The 21,652-nt window shown below is 36.8% G+C and overlaps 1 protein-coding gene and 1 non-coding gene across 4 annotated transcripts in view; both read left to right on the forward strand.

Moving 5' to 3' along the window:
• The window catches only part of Nadsyn (NAD synthetase), a 149,984-nt gene that overhangs the window by 91,727 nt on the left and 36,605 nt on the right, over window positions 1-21,652 (forward strand). For all 3 annotated transcript variants that reach the window (XM_089089881.1, XM_089089883.1, XM_089089882.1), the window contains exons 11-13: window positions 4,252-4,466; window positions 12,576-12,651; window positions 19,939-20,085. In XM_089089881.1, coding sequence (XP_088946007.1) covers window positions 4,252-4,466; window positions 12,576-12,651; window positions 19,939-20,085 — 438 coding nt within the window. The remainder of the gene's footprint in view (window positions 1-4,251; window positions 4,467-12,575; window positions 12,652-19,938; window positions 20,086-21,652) is intronic.
• TRNAR-UCG (transfer RNA arginine (anticodon UCG)) lies at window positions 12,478-12,550 on the forward strand. The gene has a single exon. It is a non-coding gene; the product is annotated as a tRNA-Arg (tRNA).

A 21,652-nucleotide genomic window follows, 5' to 3' on the forward strand; every position in this document is an offset into this window, starting at 1 on the left:
GGTCTGATTTTATTCAAAACACCTTTTTGGATCACTAAAGGGTCCAATAATCTCTGTTTGATGATCGGACTGAGGATTTTTGTAAATGGTTCTTACCTACCTATTTGTTCAACTACTTTTTGGGGGTTTGATTTTATTCATACACCTTCTTGGATCTCTAAAGGGTCCAATAATCCCCGTTTGATGATCGGACTGACGATTTTTGTAAATGGTTCTTACCTACCTATTTGTTCAACTACTTTTAGGGGGTCTGATTTTATTCAAAACACCTTCTTGGATCTCTATAGGGTCCAATAATCTCTGTTTGATGATCGGACTGAGGATTTTTGTAAATGGTTCTTACCTACCTATTTGTTCAACTACTTTTAGGGGGTCTAATTTTATTCAAAACACCTTCTTGGATCTCTAAAGGGTCCAATAATCTCTGTTTGATGATCGGACTGATGATTTTTGTAAATGGTTATTACCTACCTATTTGTTCAACTACTTTTGGGTTCTGATTTTATTCAAAACACCTTCTTGGATCTCTAAAGGGTCCAATAATCTCTGTTTGATGATCGGACTGAGGATTTTTGTAAATGGTTCTTACCTACCTATTTGTTCAACTACTTTTAGGGGGTCTGATTTTATTCAAAACACCTTCTTGGATCTCTAAAGGGTCCAATAATCTCTGTTTGATGATCGGACTGAGGATTTTTGTAAATGGTTCTTACCTACCTATTTGTTCAACTACTTTTAGGGGGTCTGATTTTATTCAAAACACCTTCTTGGATCTCTAAAGGGTCCAATAATCTCAGTTTGATGATCGGACTGACGATTTTTGTAAATGGTTCTTACCTACCTATTTGTTCAACTACTTTTGGGTTCTGATTTTATTCAAAACACCTTCTTGGATCTCTAAAGGGTCCAATAATCTCTGTTTGATGATCGGACTGAGGATTTTTGTAAATGGTTCTTACCTACCTATTTGTTCAACTACTTTTAGGGGGTCTGATTTTATTCAAAACACCTTCTTGGATCTCTAAAGGGTCCAATAATCTCTGTTTGATGATCGGACTGAGGTTTTTTGTAAATGGTTCTTACCTACCTATTTGTTCAACTACTTTTAGGGGGTCTGATTTTATTCAAAACACCTTCTTGGATCTCTAAAGGGTCCAATAATCTCTGTTTGATGATCGGACTGAGGATTTTTGTAAATGGTTCTTACCGACCTATTTGTTCAACTACTTTTAGGGGGTCTGATTTTATTCAAAACACCTTCTTGGATCTCTAAAGGGTCCAATAATCTCTGTTTGATGATCGGACTGAGGATTTTTGTAAATGGTTCTTACCTACCTATTTGTTCAACTACTTTTAGGGGGTCTGATTTTATTCAAAACACCTTCTTGGATCTCTAAAGGGTCCAATAATCTCTGTTTGATGATCGGACTGAGGATTTTTGTAAATGGTTCTTACCTACCTATTTGTTCAACTACTTTTAGGGGGCCTGATTTTATTCAAAGTACCTTCTTGGATCTCTAAAGGGTCCAATAATTCCCGTTTGATGATCGGACTGACGATTTTTGTAAATGGTTCTTACCTACCTATTTGTTCAACTACTTTTAGGGGGTCTAATTTTATTCAAAACATCTTCTTGGATCTCTATAGGGTCCAATAATCTCTGTTTGATGATCGGACTGAGAATTTTTGTAAATGGTTCTTACCTACCTATTTGTTCAACTACTTTTAGGGGGCCTGATTTTATTCAAAGTACCTTTTTGGATCACTAAAGGGTCCAATAATCTCTGTTTGGTGATCGGACTGAGGATTTTTGTAAATGGTTCTTACCTACCTATTTGTTCAACTACTTTTAGGGGGTTTGATTTTATTCTTACACCTTTTTGGATCACTAAAGGGTCCAATAATCTCTGTTTGATGATCGGACTGAGGATTTTTGTAAATGGTTCTTACCTACCTATTTGTTCAACTACTTTTAGGGGGTCTGATTTTATTCAAAACACCTTTTTGGATCACTAAAGGGTCCAATAATCTCTGTTTGATGATCGGACTGAGGATTTTTGTAAATGGTTCTTACCTACCTATTTGTTCAACTACTTTTAGGGGGTTTGATTTTATTCATACACCTTCTTGGATCTCTAAAGGGTCCAATAATCCCCGTTTGATGATCGGACTGAGGATTTTTGTAAATTGTTCTTACCTACCTATTTGTTAAACTACTTTTAGGGGGTCTAATTTTATTCAAAACACCTTCTTGGATCTCTAAAGGGTCCAATAATCTCTGTTTGATGATCGGACTGAGGATTTTTGTAAATGGTTCTTACCTACCTATTTGTTCAACTACTTTTAGGGGGTCTAATTTTATTCAAAACACCTTCTTGGATCTCTAAAGGGTCCAATAATCTCTGTTTGATGATCGGACTGAGGATTTTTGTAAATGGTTCTTACCTACCTATTTGTTCAACTACTTTTAGGGGGTCTGATTTTATTCAAAACACCTTCTTGGATCTCTAAAGTGTCCAATAATCTCTGTTTGATGATCGGACTGAGGATTTTTGTAAATGGTTCTTACCTACCTATTTGTTCAACTACTTTTAGGGGGCCTGATTTTATTCAAAGTACCTTCTTGGATCTCTAAAGGGTCCAATAATTCCCGTTTGATGATCGGACTGACGATTTTTGTAAATGGTTCTTACCTACCTATTTGTTCAACTACTTTTAGGGGGTCTAATTTTATTCAAAACATCTTCTTGGATCTCTATAGGGTCCAATAATCTCTGTTTGATGATCGGACTGAGAATTTTTGTAAATGGTTCTTACCTACCTATTTGTTCAACTACTTTTAGGGGGCCTGATTTTATTCAAAGTACCTTTTTGGATCACTAAAGGGTCCAATAATCTCTGTTTGGTGATCGGACTGAGGATTTTTGTAAATGGTTCTTACCTACCTATTTGTTCAACTACTTTTAGGGGGTTTGATTTTATTCTTAAACCTTTTTGGATCACTAAAGGGTCCAATAATCTCTGTTTGATGATCGGACTGAGGATTTTTGTAAATGGTTCTTACCTACCTATTTGTTCAACTACTTTTAGGGGGTCTGATTTTATTCAAAACACCTTTTTGGATCACTAAAGGGTCCAATAATCTCTGTTTGATGATCGGACTGAGGATTTTTGTAAATGGTTCTTACCTACCTATTTGTTCAACTACTTTTAGGGGGTTTGATTTTATTCATACACCTTCTTGGATCTCTAAAGGGTCCAATAATCCCCGTTTGATGATCGGACTGACGATTTTTGTAAATGGTTCTTACCTACCTATTTGTTCAACTACTTTTAGGGGGTCTGATTTTATTCAATACACCTTCTTAGATCTCTAAGCGTCCAATAACTTTTTAACTGATAAGGGTTTTTATTTAAGTAAGTAATAAAAAGGTGGTTGAAAATTATTTAAGTAAGTAATAAGGGTTTTTATTTAAATCAAACAAATAAATAAATCAACCACCAGAAGCAAACTTGTTTAGGCTATACACCCTTCAAAAAAAATAATCCTGGTATATACATCGCTATCAACAACGTAAAACAATAAATAAAAAAAGAAAAGACAGAAAGAAAAAAAAGCACGGCACAACCTCCTCCAACTTAGTGCAACCCCCCGCCACCAAAAAAAAACAAAAACAAAATATAACTAATTATCACTGTTCTCTCACTACCACCCTCACACAACCACAATAAAAATAACCAAAATACATCTGAGAGACCACTCAAGAGAAAATCGCTAAGAAATATTATACTCACCAAAACACAGAAATTTCAACCTACTCCTAAAACTAGAAATATTATCATCAACTAATAATCCATTTGGTAAACTATAATAAAACCCTGGTCCCACATGACGGATAGAGAAGAATGATCTTCGAGTTAAAGCCTGAGGTCGTTTTATCTGGGATTCTAATAATCTCTGTTTGATGATCAGATTGTGGATTTTTGTAAATGGTTCTTACCTACCTATTTGTTCAACTACTTTTAGGGGTCCGGTTTTATTTAACACACCTGTTTAATTAATAAACTAGTTCTTAATTATTTAATAAATAATTTAGCGCCCAGTTCAGACTAATTTCTCGTAAATCGCACCGTTGTCCGAAGTACCGTGTTGTATTTTTACCAACACTGCCGTAAAATTCATTTTAGCCACAGTCCAGAGGACTTGTTTCTGTATCCAGAATGCACTTATTTACCTTGTCCTTATTTTAGGCTCGTATAAGAATGGTTCTTGCCTACCTGTTTGCTCAATTAGTTCTATGGGTTCGAAATAGACCCGGTGGTCTTCTTGTTCTTGGCTCTGCTAATGTTGATGAAGCTCTTAGAGGATATATGACGAAATACGATTGCTCTTCTGCTGATATTAACCCAATTGGGGGTATATCTAAAATAGACCTGAAGCGCTTTCTTCATTATGCATCGCAAAGGTAACGTTTTTTTAATAAATATTAAAAGAAGAAACAATAAAGAAAATACTACAATGGAAGTAAATAAAATGGAATTAAACAAAAGATCTAAGAAAAGCCAAAAAGAAATGGAAAAATCCAAAATCAAAGAAGAATAAAAATGAAAATGAAATCAATATATAGAATCACCACCTATGACCGAACCACGGAAGTAGAAATATTAGAATTAATTCCATTTTCAATTCGTTTTGTAATTTGATTGTCAGTTCGTCGGCTGGGAGGATGATTGTCGTATCTGACTCGAGACGAGTTTCAAGAAAAACGCGATTGAAGTTTGAAACGCGATATCTTTTTTATTTAATGACGAAACCGGGATTTTTTTATCTCGACTGTAGTCGCACTCAAGGGCTACAACCTGGTTGAAATTTCGTTCACCTGGAGCAACTGGATATTGAGATATTGCTTGTTGAAAAACAGATACGACAAAACGCTCGCGGAAATTTCTTTTTACGGAAAACCACTACGACAATTTTGCTCTGAAAACTAGCAGCGTAAATGTCTTATCTCTTAGGAACTCAGTTTTGCAAGCTTTAAATTTTAATCAATTTCGAATATAAAAGCATAAGAAAAACTCAGCACTACTTCGGGTACAAAGAAACATCGTTCCAACGAAACTGGACCTACTTTTTTATGTTTTATCGAAAAATGCTTTGTAGTATGCTTGGTCCTCCAGCGGCATGAACTTTAGGAGGCTTTTCACGTCCTTGATCTTTTCCTCAGGCAAGGAAGAGAGCCTAGGGAGTGGGCCTGGCTCAAGTAACTCCTCAATCACAGTAACTTTGGAGACTCCCCTTCCTTTTTTAACTACTGCAGCCTCGGGTGCAATCTTCACCAGTTCATGTGAGGCAGAGCCAAAATTCTCCTTGTAATACACTCTTTTGTGCTCAGTTGAAACAAATCTCAGTTCCTTGACTTTTGTGAAGGGAACTTTCGAATATCCTTTGTATTCTTTGGAGCAGCTCTGAAAATCTAAGAAGTCAGATCTTTTCATTTGGATCACAATGTACGGTTCCTTTTTCCTAGCTTTAATCATAAGTCGAGTGAGGGTCAGAGGTGAATGAATTTCCAATTTAGCAAAGTAATGTTCGATGGCACTATGGACAGCGTCCACTTCTTGGATCGATGAGTGTCCTGGCTCGCAAAACTTCATTGTAATGGACTGAACATGGGGGAGCTTTTTCAAAGTATCCTGAATTTGGTAGCTCATGATACTGTTCCTATTTTGCGGGACACAGGAGTCAGACCACGTTATAAGCTCTTTGATATTTGGATGCCCTGAAAAGACTTTTGACAATATAGCCGCCACTGCACTTGCAATGTCATTTCCGGTCCGCCCTCCAATCAACTCAGACCAGAGAGCACAATAGATCTCCTTTTTCGTCTGTTTACTTGGATCTGGTTCAGCACTGTCCTTGTAATGCAGCACAGCAGTCAAGTTATAAGTATTGATCTTTCTTTTGTAAAAGAAACAAGATGCGTTCCCTCTTGGCAATGCAAATACATTTTCCAGATCAAAACAGAGGACTGGCTTGGTAAGCAATCTATCCATATCTCTTTCTACTTTGGTTTCTGCTTTTGACCTTTTATGATTTTCAAAAATAGCTCGTTTTTCGTCAGATACCGTAATTCCATTCCTGCGTGCAACATCAAATTCTTCGCACAAATCACACCGGTCATTTTTTGGTGTGTGGAACGACAAGTTAAATTCCGTATTGAACACTTTCCTGTATACAGTTTCTGAGGCACTCTTGCGGCCCTCATCTTCGCACTTTTCACAATATAAGCTATACATCCGAGCCATGTTCAAGTTAGACTCCAAATATTGTTTGGAAGTCTCAGCCCTTCGATAGTGGGACTCGATCTTTGGAAAGGAGTTAATGTGGTTACGTATGAAGTCCATGTCTTCCTCTGATGTTTTGTTTTTGGCGATCTTCTTCCTTGGAGGCGTGGGCGTTCCGCAGGTATTCTTCTGCTCGTGAGCGTAGTGCACTCTCCTCTCGGTTATGTCGAACTTTGTCAGATAAAAAGATCTGCAAACCTGCCTTTCTTTTCCGTTGATGACAACAAAATACTGGTAGGTGTTTTTCCTCCTTGTCACTTGTTTTTTGTTTTTCTTCTTAGGCAGGCACTTTGTGGTTTTCAGATAAAACATTTTCTTCATTTCAGCAGACAATTTCCAGAAATTATCAAAAGCATTCTGTCTTTTTTCGGGTGGGATTTTGTGACATTCGTAGGAGCAATCTTCAGTACACTTTGAAGGCTGCACAGAACGGACTCTGCTATGCGTTTTCTTAGTCTTGGGGTTAACGTAGGCAGTCCCATCATTATTTGCTGTCTTGATCTTAGTTTTTATCCATTCGCTTTCATTCCTCAATCTTTTTCTCGTTGATTTTTTTCCAGGGTCAACGCCTTCTGTGCCATTCCTATTTCCAGCTACAGGCTCTGTAAAAGAATTTGAACCTCTCTCGACATCTTCAAAATAACTAGTTTCATTATTCCGATTAGCTTGTCCATAATCAGTCGAAACATAAACCAAGGGCAACGGGGAATCGGAAAGAACTCTTTCACCTGCATCAGCAAAGCTTGACTCGTCTTTGTAAGAAATGATGCTCGGTTCATTTGCTGATGAGCACTCAGCAATACTCGGTGCATATTCCGAATCTTCGTCAGAATTCTCAAGGTCTTCGTCAGAGCTGTAAAAGAAAAAAAAATTATAGTGGTTACTCCAGCGATGGGCTCAGTGAAGAACTGCAGGTCAGGAAAATGAAATTTTCAGTAGACTAAAGATAGGCTTTGTAAGGATAGACTAGTCTAGGCCTAGTAATAGCAAAACATATTTTTAGCTCTAATATTTATTAAAGGGGAGAAATCAGATAAAGAAAAAAAGGAAATATACCATTAGATTTTCTATTTCCTTGTCTATTCCCCCACAAAGCCAGATACACCTTTAGGCTTAACAAAACAGTTTGATTTTTCTTTAAACTAGCTTTATTTGGTAATACACATCAGCTGCTGATGAAGAACTGGGTATATTATCCAAGCACCCCTGGTGTTTGGATAATCACTAACTTTGGACAAGCAACCGAGCATAATTTGATTCAAATAGAGCCTATATTTCCAAGCAAGCTCTTAGTCTTGCATATGTATAGATTTAGATTACCTTGTTGGGATTAGCTCAATTTGATCTCAGAAACTTTTTTATACTGAAAATTAAGCTTAAAGAAAAGTTAGCAAACCCTAGTAGCCTATTTTTTCTTTACAGAACATGTCTGTGATTGAATCTATTTATGTTTGAGTGGTTTTGTATCCTACAATGCATATAGGATCATGTGTTTAAGATTGGGCAGTATTTTCTAGAATTAGCCTAGGCTATGCTTAAACTAAATTGTGTATTTGTCATTAGACTCTACTATTAACTATCAATGCATTCAAAACATTCAGCAATCCATATGGCTAAAATATTCAGCCTAATCAAATAGCCTAGGCTAGCCTACTTGTTCAAGAAAATTTGATACTTCCTTTGAGTTCTGCAAATTAGCAAATCGCATTATGAGATGGTGCAGTGGTACAATAATGTGCGTAAATAGACAAGACAATTCTGTTATCTAGGAATAGAACCATATTCCTAATTCAATGCTGTTTCCAAATCAAACTATATATGAACAAAAAATCATAACAAATCAGGTAGCCTATTTGATATACTCTTGGGTAAAGGTGCAGTGTAGCTCCCCCTGTACTATAGGGTGCAGAGACCCTACTCTATACTATACTATAGGGTGCTGAGGCCTAGAAGAAATCGACACTTTACCTGCCAAATTCATCAAAAATTGCTTCAAAATCCCTCGCCAAGTTTTTCCTTGGACGCGCCATTTTCTTCTTCTCTGAAGTGCGTGACGGCAAAACAGCCAGATACGACAATTTTCCAATACGACAATTTCGCTAGCGGATTATCAGCGATAATGTCCGATACGACAAATGGTTTTTGGTCTTTTACTCAGGAACGGTCGCCAGTAGAGCAAAACAAAAAGCAGATTCAGATTCTACGCAAAATTTTACACTAGATGGCATTCATAACTCAATTTTGGCCGGAGATGCCTAATACGACAATCATCCTCCCAGCCGACGAGTTGCTTCTGTGCTGTCATAGACAGCAGAATATTAGATTATTCAATTTTAATGTTTTCTACGTCCTTGGTTTGGTCAAATAAAACAACTTGTTCGAAATACATACATTGTTAGGTAAAGCGTAAATGACGTTCGGGCCTTTAGGGGGGGGGGCAGAGCTGTGCTGTAATTGGTGATAATTTAGTTTTTGCTGTAAGATTTTAGCTCTAAAATGGGGTATAGCCGTGCTGTAATTGGTGGTAATTTATTATTTGTTTATTCGAGCAATAGTGGCAGCCTGGCATTCTTCCCAATACATTTTCATAAAACGAAAATTCTCGTGTAGAGATCTTCACACATTACCTACTTATTGCGCATACATTACTCTATATATAATACGGCCAATCCACCTTCCCGTCACTGACCTGAGGGACTCCTGGTATAAGATTTTACTCTATCCTTGGTTGCGGGTGGGGGTATAGCCGTGCTGTAGTTGGTGATAACTTATTATTTGTTTATTCGATCAATAGTGGTAAATACACAGTTGCTGTTTCTGTTATGTTAGTTATATTTACGTTCGTAAATAATTTTATAAATAGTTCACGTTCGTTTCAAGTTTGGGTCATGGTATGACTATTTCTGATTGTGTTACATTTTGATATGGCTCTTTGTTTTTCTGTGAAACTTTTTTTTTAATTGGTCAAACCCAGATTGTCAAAAATTTAATATCATGCGTAGTTTCCATATTTCGGAAGGGTTTATGGTCTATTATTTTTTTGCATTTGTTTGTATGAGAGCAATAAAAGAGTGTTTGTTTTTATAACTTTAGTACCTAAATTGTTAAAAATCCCGTTTGTTTTTTTGTCAAATAGCTTTGGAGATTGGCGAAAACCGATGATGCAATCTCTTGGAGTAGTTCGCCAGATTTGCATCTGTTTAACTCAAAAACACCCTTCTGTTTCGCTAGTAGCTTTGGAGTTCAGCCAAAACCAAACGAGGAGCTTGCAATTCCCTGGAGTGTAGCATGTCTTAGTTTACACAATTTAAGACATTTCGGTAAAATTAGTTTTAGAAGCCCAGTGGAGAGGAAACGGCAAAAGCTAGCATTGTCCCAGGGGGGCTGAAAAAAACTCAGACATCGTTCTGATGCCTGAATTTTGAAATTGAGATGCCCTCTCAATTTGTAGCCCTTAGGAAATTATTAGCCTTTAGGAAATTTGTCTTTCCTAAATTTACCTTTATAAACAGAACTACATTTTCCTCTTCATTCCTTAGTCTCGTCTCTAGGCATCTTGAGATGCCCTCTCAATTTGTAGCCCTTAGGAAATTATTAGCCTTTAGGAAATTTGTCTTTCCTAAATTTACCTTTATAAACAGAACTACATTTTCCTCTTCATTCCTTAGTCGCGTCTCTAGGCATCTTGAGATGCCCTCTCAATTTGTAGCCCTTAGGAAATTATTAGCCTTTAGGAAATTTGTCTTTCCTAAATTTACCTTTATAAACAGAACTACATTTTCCTCTTCATTCCTTAGTCTCGTCTCTAGGCATCTTGAGATGCCCTCTCAATTTGTAGCCCTTAGGAAATTATTAGCCTTTAGGCAATTTGTCTTTCCTAAATTTACCTTTATAAACAGAACTACATTTTCCTCTTCATTCCTTAGTCTCGTCTCTAGGTTTTATGAACCTTCAGCGTTTACCTACGCCAGAATGTCTGTTTTTTTTTTGAAAAGAGGGCTAAATTTTGGAAAGCACAAAAATAGTCGAATTATGTTGAAAACCGATGTCTCGCGCACACGCCTTATTATAACGTAAATCCACAGACCTTTTTCTAGGAGAGGGGGCAAATTTCTTGCAAAATAAATATTGCCAGAAAAATACCATATTTTTTATAAATATTTCATTCTTAGTGCTCTTTTTGTATATTTATGAGCTACTAGGGGGGAGGGGCTATGATTCCGTTCTTCGCTCTGGGTCCCTTTGCCACCTGGGCTCTAAACCTTGGTAAGAAGTAACTCTTGCTAAAAAAAAAAGAGAGGGGAAGTGCATTCGATGTATTTTAATTTGGGCTGGAGGGATTAAATTGTAAGCAATATGAAGGATCGGTGGGACAATTTCCTGTAGGCTGCATCTAAGAAACGCAACTAATTTGAGTCCTAGTTTACAATTGCTCCTCCTCATGATCTTAGGAGGGAATATTAAAAAATTCTGGAAACAACCTTAAAAAATTCTAAAGCACTTTTTATATCGTTCCTAAAAGCGCTTTGCTTTAATTTTCCGCCCTTCTAATGTGCAAATATATATCAGAAATTATACACTCTCCATGCAATTTTTCGCTTCTTGATTTCGTTGATGTTGCTTTTTTGCCAGGGGGATTGATAAATTGACTGAGGGATGGTAGTAATGGTTAAAAAGGAAAAATAAAGTCTTTAGAATATAAGGGACATTCTTTATTGAGACAACACTGTAAATATGTAATTATGAAATAATATCAAGCCGTCTTTTGTGGGCTAGTTTATCCAAAACGGTCTTCTGCATTCACTGGAGTATCCCTGTGTATGGATAATAAGGCCAATTCACTTTGCCGTCCCTGACCTAAGGCACTCCTTGTATAAGATTTTACTCTTCTCAGTAGAAAAAGAACCTTCCCACGTAGCGTAGAGACGGGAATCATTGCACCTATCTTCAAAAATTGATGTGGACTGGGGAAAATGTTCTTATCCCATTCTTTTAAGCACGTAGGAAATATCTTGGTGCCATGTTTCCTAACAGTATCCACATTCACGTCCACAGAGCTAACTCAGCTTGCAAGCTTCCCCTATAGTTGTCTACATCAAGATACCAAAAATTAGTCGGAATATCTGATATATCCTTGGTTCTTTCTTCGGCAATCGAAATTCAGTGCAGCGGAAGTAGGTACTTTAGTGAGTCCAGCAACTTTCTTTGACCAAGGATTCGCTGATGCAGAGAAGTTGATAAATGGGGTAAACACAGAAAGTCGGTAATACGCTTCAGGATCCTTTAATGCTGTTGCTTAATATTCCCTATAACTCTGTTTAGGAGCTCATCAGGGCATTATAATGCTGATTTCAGCATGTTGACCCAGTTCAGTCCCAGTCCAGTTCAGTCCCAGAAAATGTACGATATCTATAGTTTGTGATTGCAAAGATGTGGACAAATTGCGAGACAGACTAAAAAATTACTGACAGTAACCATAGCTCCAGCAAGACTGCATCCCTCAGTAGCAGATGGTAAAGAATAAGCTTTGCTTGAAGATTCAGAAGCTGAATGAGGATGTTCTTAAATTTCCCTCGTAGCCTTACAGATAATAATAACCATCTCTTTAAACAAAATGATCGCTTTTAAGTGCTCCATCCATCTAGTATAACAAAATGTGTTCAATATTACTCTTTTTGTCCCTGTTTAGAATAACTTTCTTGAGCGATTTGTTTGAAAATTCCAGAGCGTTTAGGTAAAATTGGCCCATTAGGGGGGTGGGGGGAAAGTTTAAACTTACCTCTCATTTCCATCGAAATAAAATTTACCCCCACCCCCTAATGTGCAAATATATACCCTGAATTGGTATATATAGGGAGGGGGGTAAAATTCGTTTCCGACAAAAACCATTGTTATATTTGGAAACAGCATAAAAAAGGCATCGAATGGTATGTTCATTTTATTCGTAAGTCAATAATATGAATAACGAAAAATTTACCAAAAACTTAATCACTTTCATTATACAAGTTGTGAGTTACAATATGCCAGAACAAACATGGGACAGCGGTTTAATCCCCTGTAACACTAGAGGAAAAGTAAGAAATGCTGAAATGGCGATTTTTATACATATTACTTCAAAAACTATTATTATAAGGCCGCGTGGCCTAATGGATAAGGCGTCGGACTTCGGATCCGAAGATTGCAGGTTCGAGTCCTGCCGCGGTCGTTTTGTTCAAGTTTTTCATTTTCAGGTTTAATCTACCAAACCTAATGAAAATAGTTGCAGCGCCTCCGACTGCTGAACTGGAACCTCTCAAAGACGGCCAGGTAAATTCTAGAATTTTTTTTTCTGTTCAGAAAGTTATTGGATGCTTTGTATTAATATGTGTCGAATACAAGCTCTGTATTTTCGACTGAACTGGAAGTATATCCTTTGACGGATTTTTTACCAAGAGATATGATATAGTTCTATTTTCTTTGGCGTGTAGGGTGTTCCAAATTTGAAAAAAAAAATTGACCGGGGCCGACAGCGTTTAAAAAGGTGATCCTCATAAAAATTTTGAATACTGGGATCCTACGTGAAAAATTAAGTATATTTTCAGTCCTGTTACTTCACGAACCTTTCTTTTTGAAAATATTGTTTAGAATAAGATGCTTTATTTTTCCTGTAAATTCAGATATTTAATGTTTGACTGGGGTTTTTCATTTTTGACTTCAATAGTATTGTTTATCAAATTATTTGTTGGGGAAATTTTGTATTGCATATTATAAAGATATTTAGTTCATGAAAAGTGACTATAATTAGGCACTAGATTTGCTACAATTAAATGCTAAATTGATTGATTGCTAATTAAACGTAGGATTTGGTTTGAGTGAAACCCATAATATATCTTCTAGGTTAATTTAAAAAATCTTTATTTATTTCCAAAGTTCAAAAATATCTAAATTTTGAAAAATTGAAAACAAATTAATTTTAATTTCTAGAATGAAAAAATTGAAAAATTTCTAATTCTTCAATTGAATTGAAGTTATCAAATATTTTGCAGTAGGTTGCATATGGTTGTATCAAGACATGGCTAATTGTAGACAGAGAAAAGACAAGACAGATAGTTAAAGTAATTGAGAGGCAAATGTTTAAATGGCTGGGGCTGCACGGGTGAATGACTCCCAGATCTAATCGATTCCTTGTGTACACCTATGTTCAAACAATCAAACCACATTTGGTCTAGCCTTGGCGACATCAAGAAAAATTGCCAAGGCATGTTGACCATCACCTAATGAATAACTTTTATTTAGTAAAAGTGTATGTATTGTCAGTTCAGTTGTTTTACCTTTTATGAATGCATACTTAGAAGAATGTAGCAAATTCCAATAAATATCTTTGGTATTGTCTATCAGTAGTTTGTTCCCAGAATCTTACTAAAAACCGAAAGCAGGGAGATGACTCTATCATAGGCAGCGCGCTAGCGCTGCCTAAGTAAAGAAGAATGTGGCCACAATGTGTTTTTTTTTTTTTCTTCTTCTTCTTTCTTCGACAGGCACTTCGTATCGAAGGAGTTGTCGTAGAAACTTCGATTGGAAATTGGGGTGGATAGTGCCCTTTTTAATAGTTGAAAGTGACTGGAGGGCAACTAGCCCCCCCCCCACGCCCATGATTCCCCCAAACACCTCCAATCAAAAATTTGAGATAGCCATTTTGTTCAGCCTAGTTGATTTCGAGATAGAAAATATGTTTTTGAAGAGGACACTCCCCCACCACCCTCGGGGCAAGGGTTTTAAGTTATGCTCTGGGGGCATATAAGAATGATGTTGGGATAATGTACATATATATCATTTTTTTTTCCTTTAGAGCAGGACACTTCGTATCGAAGAAGTTGTCCCAGAAACTTCGAAAAGCGCTCATTCAATTGGAAATTGGAGTGGCTTATGCCCTTTTTAATGGTCGAAAGTGATTGGAAGGCAACTAACACCCCATCCACGCCCACCGTTTCCCGAAACACATCCAATCAAAGTTTTGAGATAGCCATTTTGTTCAGCGTAGTTGATTTCCATATAGAAATTATGTTTTTGAGGAGAACACTCCCCCACAGCCTTCAGGGCAAGGGTTGTAAGTTATGCCCTGGGGGCATTTAAGGTTTTTATAGAAGGCGTTGTCGTAGAAACTTTAAAAAAGGCTCATGCAATTGGAAAGTCAAAGGGCTAGTGCCCTTCTTAATAGTCGAAAGTGATTGGAGGGCAACTAGCTCGCTCCCCCCCCCCCTCGCCCATCATTCCCCCAAACACATCCAATCAAAATTTTGAGATAGCCATTTTGTTCAGTGTAGTTGATTTCCAGATTGTTATTATTTTTTAGAGGTGGACACTCCCCCATAGCCTTCAGGGCAAGGGTTGTCAGTTATCCCCTGAGAGCATATAAGGTTTTTATAGAAGGCGTTGTCGTAGAAACTTCAAAAAAGGCTCATTCGATTGGAAATTTAAAGGGCTTGTGCCCTTTTTAATAGTCGAAAGTGATTGGAGGGCAACTAACCCCCCTCTCACGCCCACCTTTTCCCCAAACACATCTAATCAAAATTTTGAGATAGTCATTTTATTCAATGTAGTTTTAAGTTCTGGAGATTAGGTCTTTGAGGATGACAACCCTCTCACAGCCATAAGAGCAAGGGTTGTAAATTATGCCCTGGGGGCATATAAAGTTTTTATAGAACGCTTTGTCGTAGAAACTTAAAAAAAGGCTCATTCGATTAGAAATTGAAATGGCTAGTGCCCTTTTTAATAGTCAATAAAGTAATTGGAAGGCAAATAACAGCCCTTCCACGCCCACCATTTCCCCAAACACATCCAATCAAAATTTTGAGATACCCATTTTTTCCACGGAGTTAAAATTCAGGAAATTATACCTTTGAGCAGGACACTCCCCCCACAATCTTCAGGGCAAGGGTTATAAGGTATGCCTTGGGGGCATATAAGCTTTTATTACAATCTTCGTCGTATAAACTTGAAAAAGGGCTCATTAGATCTGAAATTCAAAGGTCTAGTGCCTTTTTAACAGTCCAAAGTGATTTGAGGGCAACTAGCCCCCCTCTCTCAACAACCTTTTCCCCAAACACATCCAATCAAAATTTTTAGATAGTCATTTTGTTCAGAGTTGTGGATTTCCAGAAAGAAATTACGTTTTTGAGGAGGACCCTCCCCCACAGCCCTCAGGGCAAGGGTTGTTAGTTATGCCCTGGGGGCACATAAGGTTCTTATTGAACGCATCGTCGTAGAAACTGCAAAAAGGGCTCATTCGATTGGAAATTGAAATGGGTAATGTCCTTTTTAATAGTCGAAAGTCACTGGAAGGCAACTAACACCCCTTCCATGTCCACCGTTTCCCCAAACATATCCAATCAAATTTTTTAGATAGCCACGCAGTTTAAAGTTCAGGAAACTATACATTTGACCAGGACACTCCCCCCAGTCTTCAGGGCAAGGGTTATAAGTTATGCCCTGGGGGCATATAAGTTTATATTGAAATCTTTGTCGTAGAAACTTGAAAAAGGGCTCATTAGATTGGAAAATCAAAGGGCTAGTGCCCTTTGTAATAGTTAAAAGTGATTTGAGGGCACCTAACCCACCTCTCGCACCACCCTCTTCCCCAAACCCATCCAATCAAAATTTTTAGATAGCGATTCTATTCATTGCAGTTGAAAGTTTTGGAAATTAGTTCATTAAGTTTGTAGGGCCATCCCCCCCCCACAACCCTCAATGCCCTAAGGTGTAGGTCGCCCTGAGGATCAGGGAAGGTTTTTACAGGACAATATGTTTGAAAATCTGCAAAAATGGACCAGTCTGTGTATAATAGAAATGCATAGTGCCCTTTTAATAGTCGAAAGTGATTGAAGGCCAACTAAACCCCCTCTCACACCCACCATTTCCCCAAACACATCCAATCAAAATTTTGAGATATCCATTTTGTTCAACGCCGTCAAAAGTTCCGGAAATTAGGTCTTTTAGGATGATAACCCCATCAGAGCCCTCAGTGCAAGGGTTGTAAGTTATGACCTGGGGGCATATAAAGTTTATATAGAAAGTTGTTGTAGAAATTTCAAAAGGGGCTCATTTGATTGGAAATTGAAATTGCCCTTTTTAATAGTCGAAAGTGAGTGGAGAGTAATTAATCCCCCTTTCACGCCCACCATTTCCCCAAACACATTCAATCAAAGTTTAGAGATATCCATTTTGTTCAACGTAGTTGAAAGTTCTGGAAATTATGTATTTAAGGATGACAAACCCCCCAGGGCAAAGGTTGTAGGTTATGACCTGGGGGCATATAAGGTTTTAATGATAGAGTTGTCGTAAAAACTTCAAAAGGGGCTCATTTAATTGGAAATTGAGAGGGCTAGTGCCCTTTTTAATATTTAAAAGTGATTGGACGGTAACTAACCCTCCTCTCACGCCCACCAGTCCCCCAAACACGTTCAATCAAAATTTTCAGATAGCCATTTTTTCCACGCAATTAGAATTCAGAAAAATATACATTTGAGCAGGACACTCCCCCCACAGTCTTCAGGGCAAGGGTTATACGTTATGCCCTGGGGGCAAAATGGGCATAGCCATTTTGTTCAGTGTAGTTGATTTCCACATAGAAATTATGTTTTTGAGGAGGAAACTCCCCCACAGGCCTCAGGGCGAGGGTTGTAAGTTATCCCCTGGGGGCATATAAGGTTTTTATTGAAAGCGTTGTGGTAGAATGTTCAAAAGGGCTCATTTGATTGGAAATTGAAAGGGCTAGTGCCTTTTTTATTAGTTGAAAGTAATTGGAGAAAGACTAACGCCCCTCTCACGCCCACCATTTTCCCAGACATATCCAATCAAAATTTTTAGATAGCCATTTTGTTTAACGTAGTTGAAAGTTCTGGAAATTAGGTCTTAGAGGATAACAACCATCCTCACAGCTCTTAGGGTAAGAGTTGTAATTTATGCCCTGGGGGCATATAAGGTGTTTATGGGAAGTGTTGTCGTAGAAAATTAAAAAGGGCTCATTCGATTGAAAATCGAAAGGCCTAGTGCCCTTTTTAATTGTCGAAAGTGATTGGATGGCTTGACATTTTATAGTAAAGATCGATGTGGGTATAATGTATTATTTTTATTTTTTTTTGTTGTTTAGACCAGGGCACTTTGTATCGAAGGGGTTGTCCTAGGAACTTCGAAAAGGGCTCGTTCGATTGAAAATAGAAAGGGATGATGCCCTCTTTAATTCGAAAGTGATTGGAGGGAAACTAACCCCCCTACAACCCCAACCAACCCATTTGACTTTATGTTTAAAAACTAAATGTTGCCATATGATTAAATGCACTGTGTTAATGCTAATTCCCAATAAGGCATCTCAGCAGTATCCCAAGAACGACTGAAAGTATTATGTTTAAACTTTTGGGGCTGCTTCTGCTCTCAAAATTTAACCAAATCAAAATAGCGTAAGTGCATCCAAGCTATCAAAGAAAGTAAACAGATTTGTCTGCGAATGGTATCAAGTTTTCCATTTCAGGTCAACTAGAGGAGGTATGAAACTAAATTAAACACTACTGTTTGTGTCCAGATTTTTAAGAGGGTGTATGTTGTTAAAAATTGCTGAAAATTTTTCTCCAGCATACAAATAGCAGGCCAAACTATAAATTCTTAAAAAAACGAAAAGATTTAAATTATTATTTTTTTCCCTGAAAAGACTATGTCAATATTAAACGAACAGAAATTAATTAAAAAAACTTTTTCCACAAGATAAGTTTTTGAAAGAAAAGTAAAGAACCCCATTAAACCAAAAATGAGCAAAAATAAAATCAAATAATGTACGAAGCGTGAAGCTACCACAAATCAGTATCGATAAATAAATTAAACACAAAACGAACAGATATTACAATAAATAACCGAGTCAATCATCAGAAATTAACATAAGTTGGGCTCAAAACCCCTATGCCTTCCCAAGGCCAGAACATAATTTGCACTTTACTGAAAAAATACAAATATTTGTGCATTGTCAGTTTGATATGCATATACTGATATTTAGTAATTTAGTAAAAACATTTATATTTTTTTCAGTAAAGTGCAAATTATGTTCTGGCCTGTGGCGGATCCAGGGGGCGAGGGGGGGGGCGCAAACAGAAATTATTACGAATAAAAAGAGAGTTTCCCCCATCCTCAACACCTCGCTCTTTACGCTAAAGTTTGAATTTAGTCCCGATTTTTTAAGAATGTCTCCTGAAATACAAGGGCCGTTTAATTACAACAATAAGACGCTTTTTTTTTAAAGTACTAACAACTTTAGCGTAAAGAACGAGGTAGTAGGAGCGGGCAACCCCCTTTATATACGTAATAATTTCTATTTGTTTTCAGTTTTAATATTGCTCCTTACTTTCTTACTTTCAGTTTAAAAAAACTTGTTTGGTTATTTTTCTTAAAATAATCGCCAAAAAAATTTAGAGTATCTTTCGGCTCTGTAATTTTTTCCCATTTATTTCCAGGTGATCAACACAAGGACTTTTACGACTATGAGAATGTATTTTTAACCTGTAAGATGAAAAAATCAAAGGGCAAGGAATGTATTGGGAATTTTTTGTATGGACCTGTTGCTAAAAATTCTGAAAACATTACTACTTCCATCCCAGGAATGTTGCTATGGGTGCGTGGTTAACAGAGCATGGCGATTAAATTATAGTTAATCTGCTCTCTTGGGATTTTGAGTTTCTTCTTATACAAAACAACGATCAAATTTGTCTTTGCGGGATTTTTTTTTCTGTTGAGAAATAAGATCAGGTTAGAATTGATGTGTAGAGTAAACTTCGTTGGTTTGCATTTTGCAAAGATTCACCTAAGGCTTTTGACAATCTCTTCTCCAGTGTAGCAGTTTGTTGAGCAACTAACATTAACCTTTCACACAACTTCATTTGTAACAGTCAAAGCTGTGTACTAAGAAAAGACTTAAAAGAAATTGGAACTTCATGGAGAAGGATAAAGAGTGAAGCTTTGAACCAATTAGGGCGAGGGATGCGCACACAGTGACGTTGCCCTCAGGCGGCTTTAAGCAGTTTTTAAGCAGTTCTTTAAGCAGTTTTTTCAAAAATGAGACTCTTAGATTTGAAATTTGTTAATCAGAAAATTTTGGATTCCATCTGTGCCCCCCTCCTCTCCTTCCCTCCCGGAAACATTCTGAAATTGTGCCATAAAAGTGTTATTGTTTGTGATTCAAACCTTTCTGCAAGAAAATTCATTTGCATTAAAACTATACTAATCATAAATTTTCTTCAGGTCTACCACATAAGACAGAATGTCTATTTCAATTTTTCTCCATCTAGCTGATATTTTTTTTAGCCTTGGGTTTGTCTCTTTGAATTGAAGGCTACCCTTCGTTGGAAAAAGGGTTGACTTAATAAGAAAATTTTGCAGTAATGTTTGAGGGCTTAAAAACACAGATTGAAGTACAAACAAGCTAATTGTGGAATATGTCGTTGTGTATTGCGGCACAGAAAAATAAATCATTACTTAGTTTTGTTCTTGGTTGTACTATAACGACGTTAATGATTGTTTTCTAATGTATCTATTTTAATTGGCAATTTAAATGATAATTTACTTTTCATATAGTTGGTTCAAACAGATGAGCAAGATATGGGGCTAACTTATGCAGAACTAAGTGACCTGGGACGCCTGAGAAAAGAAAATGCTTGCGGTCCCTATTCCATGTTTGTACGACTTCTAAGAACATGGGGATCCACGGAAACCGCATCAGAGGTGAGTTTTTCCTTCCTTCTCTCTTTTAATCTCAATACAATCTCCAACAAATTATTTCCGTAATAAGGCTATTTCTGGGATCCCCGTTTCTTTTGCCCATATTCGCTCCAGGAAGCTGCATCTTCCTCTACTTAAATCAAAAAGGGCCAAATTCTCTTTAACGTATCAGAAAGGGCTAGATCTTCATTATGATTTTCATATGATCTTCATATGATCTTATGATTGTGTTATGATTCTGATATCTTATAATTTGTGTCTTATGTGTTTTGTCTTATGATTTCGTTATGCTATGGATCTTATTATTATGTTCTTATGATTGTAAAAACTGCTTGTTTTGTTCAATGTACAATTTTTCTTCTCTTTTCTCCTTTTTTGCCTTATGTTGTACTCTATCATTTAGAGGCTCTGCGAGTCTGCGCCCTTTTTTGTTTTGACAGGTTGTAAATAAATTGAATTTAATTGGGTAAGGTACGACATCCCATGTGTTACAAATAAAATTAATCTATCTGAAAGTAGTCCAAAAAATCGTTCGTCAGTGAAAAAATTTGTTTTGAGGATTATTCCTTGTCGGGTTGTGGGGGCTTCTTCCTTTCTTCCTTTTTTGTCTTTTAGTGCTTGTTTTCATCTCTTGTCTTGCATTTGTCTAAAGATAGCTACTTTATGTTGTTCTTCTTTTACGTATTTATCAAGCTAATACAATGAGCTCTGCTCAGCGTTGGCTATAGTTGAATTTGTATTGTAACTATTTGTTATAGTTACAATACAAAACATATCTTCTAAAATTCAACTTATGTGTTTGTTTTATATGGTCTTTTCGACAATTCTACTATCAACGTGTTAACCGAACTCTTTGTGTGAGATCAGGCATTAATCAAGTTTGGGCTTTCTGGAACCAATTTGAATTTTTTCAGTATGATATTTTTATTCAGAATAAGTAGTTTTAATATGTCTGCAGTTACAAATAACTTTGACTTTATTCAGAGATCTTTATTGAGAGCTTATTAGCGAGGATTTCAAAATAGTTTATGCTCGGGGAGAACGTAATTTTGTGACCTTTAGATAGCCTGTGGGAAACGAAGGTTCTTTAAAATACATATACAAACCCTTTCCTACACAACGTAAATGGTAGCTGAACTGCTACCTCCTACATTTCAGCTGTTGCTGAGAAACCTCGTTTTAACAATTTTCAACTTGCAAGAATTTTGCACCGTTTTTTGCGCTGGCATATATCCTGAATGTTATGCCTTTGTGGAATTTATTCGCTAACACTTATAAAGCAAAAATCTGCTCCACGTTTTTTTTTGTTTTGCTAAATATTTGTTCCACAAACCACGATTGACACGCAACTCAAAATCGATAAATTAATATTGCATGCCAGATCCTGAAATTGCAATTTGATAATTATGTGAAAAACATAAAAGAAAACGTTGGTCGATCGATTTATTTATATTAGTCGATTACTTATTGCAAATGTTTGTTTTGTATTTTTTTGCTGGCTATTAGTCTGTTCTTTTTTGTATTTTTGCAGACATGTTTCCGAATAAATCGAATTAAGTTAAGCAACAAC

This window comes from Artemia sp. Qi Xiang Cuo, chromosome 5 (assembly GCF_049724085.1).
Source record: "Artemia sp. Qi Xiang Cuo chromosome 5, ASM4972408v1, whole genome shotgun sequence".
Classification (NCBI taxonomy): Eukaryota; Metazoa; Arthropoda; class Branchiopoda; order Anostraca; family Artemiidae; genus Artemia; species Artemia sp. Qi Xiang Cuo.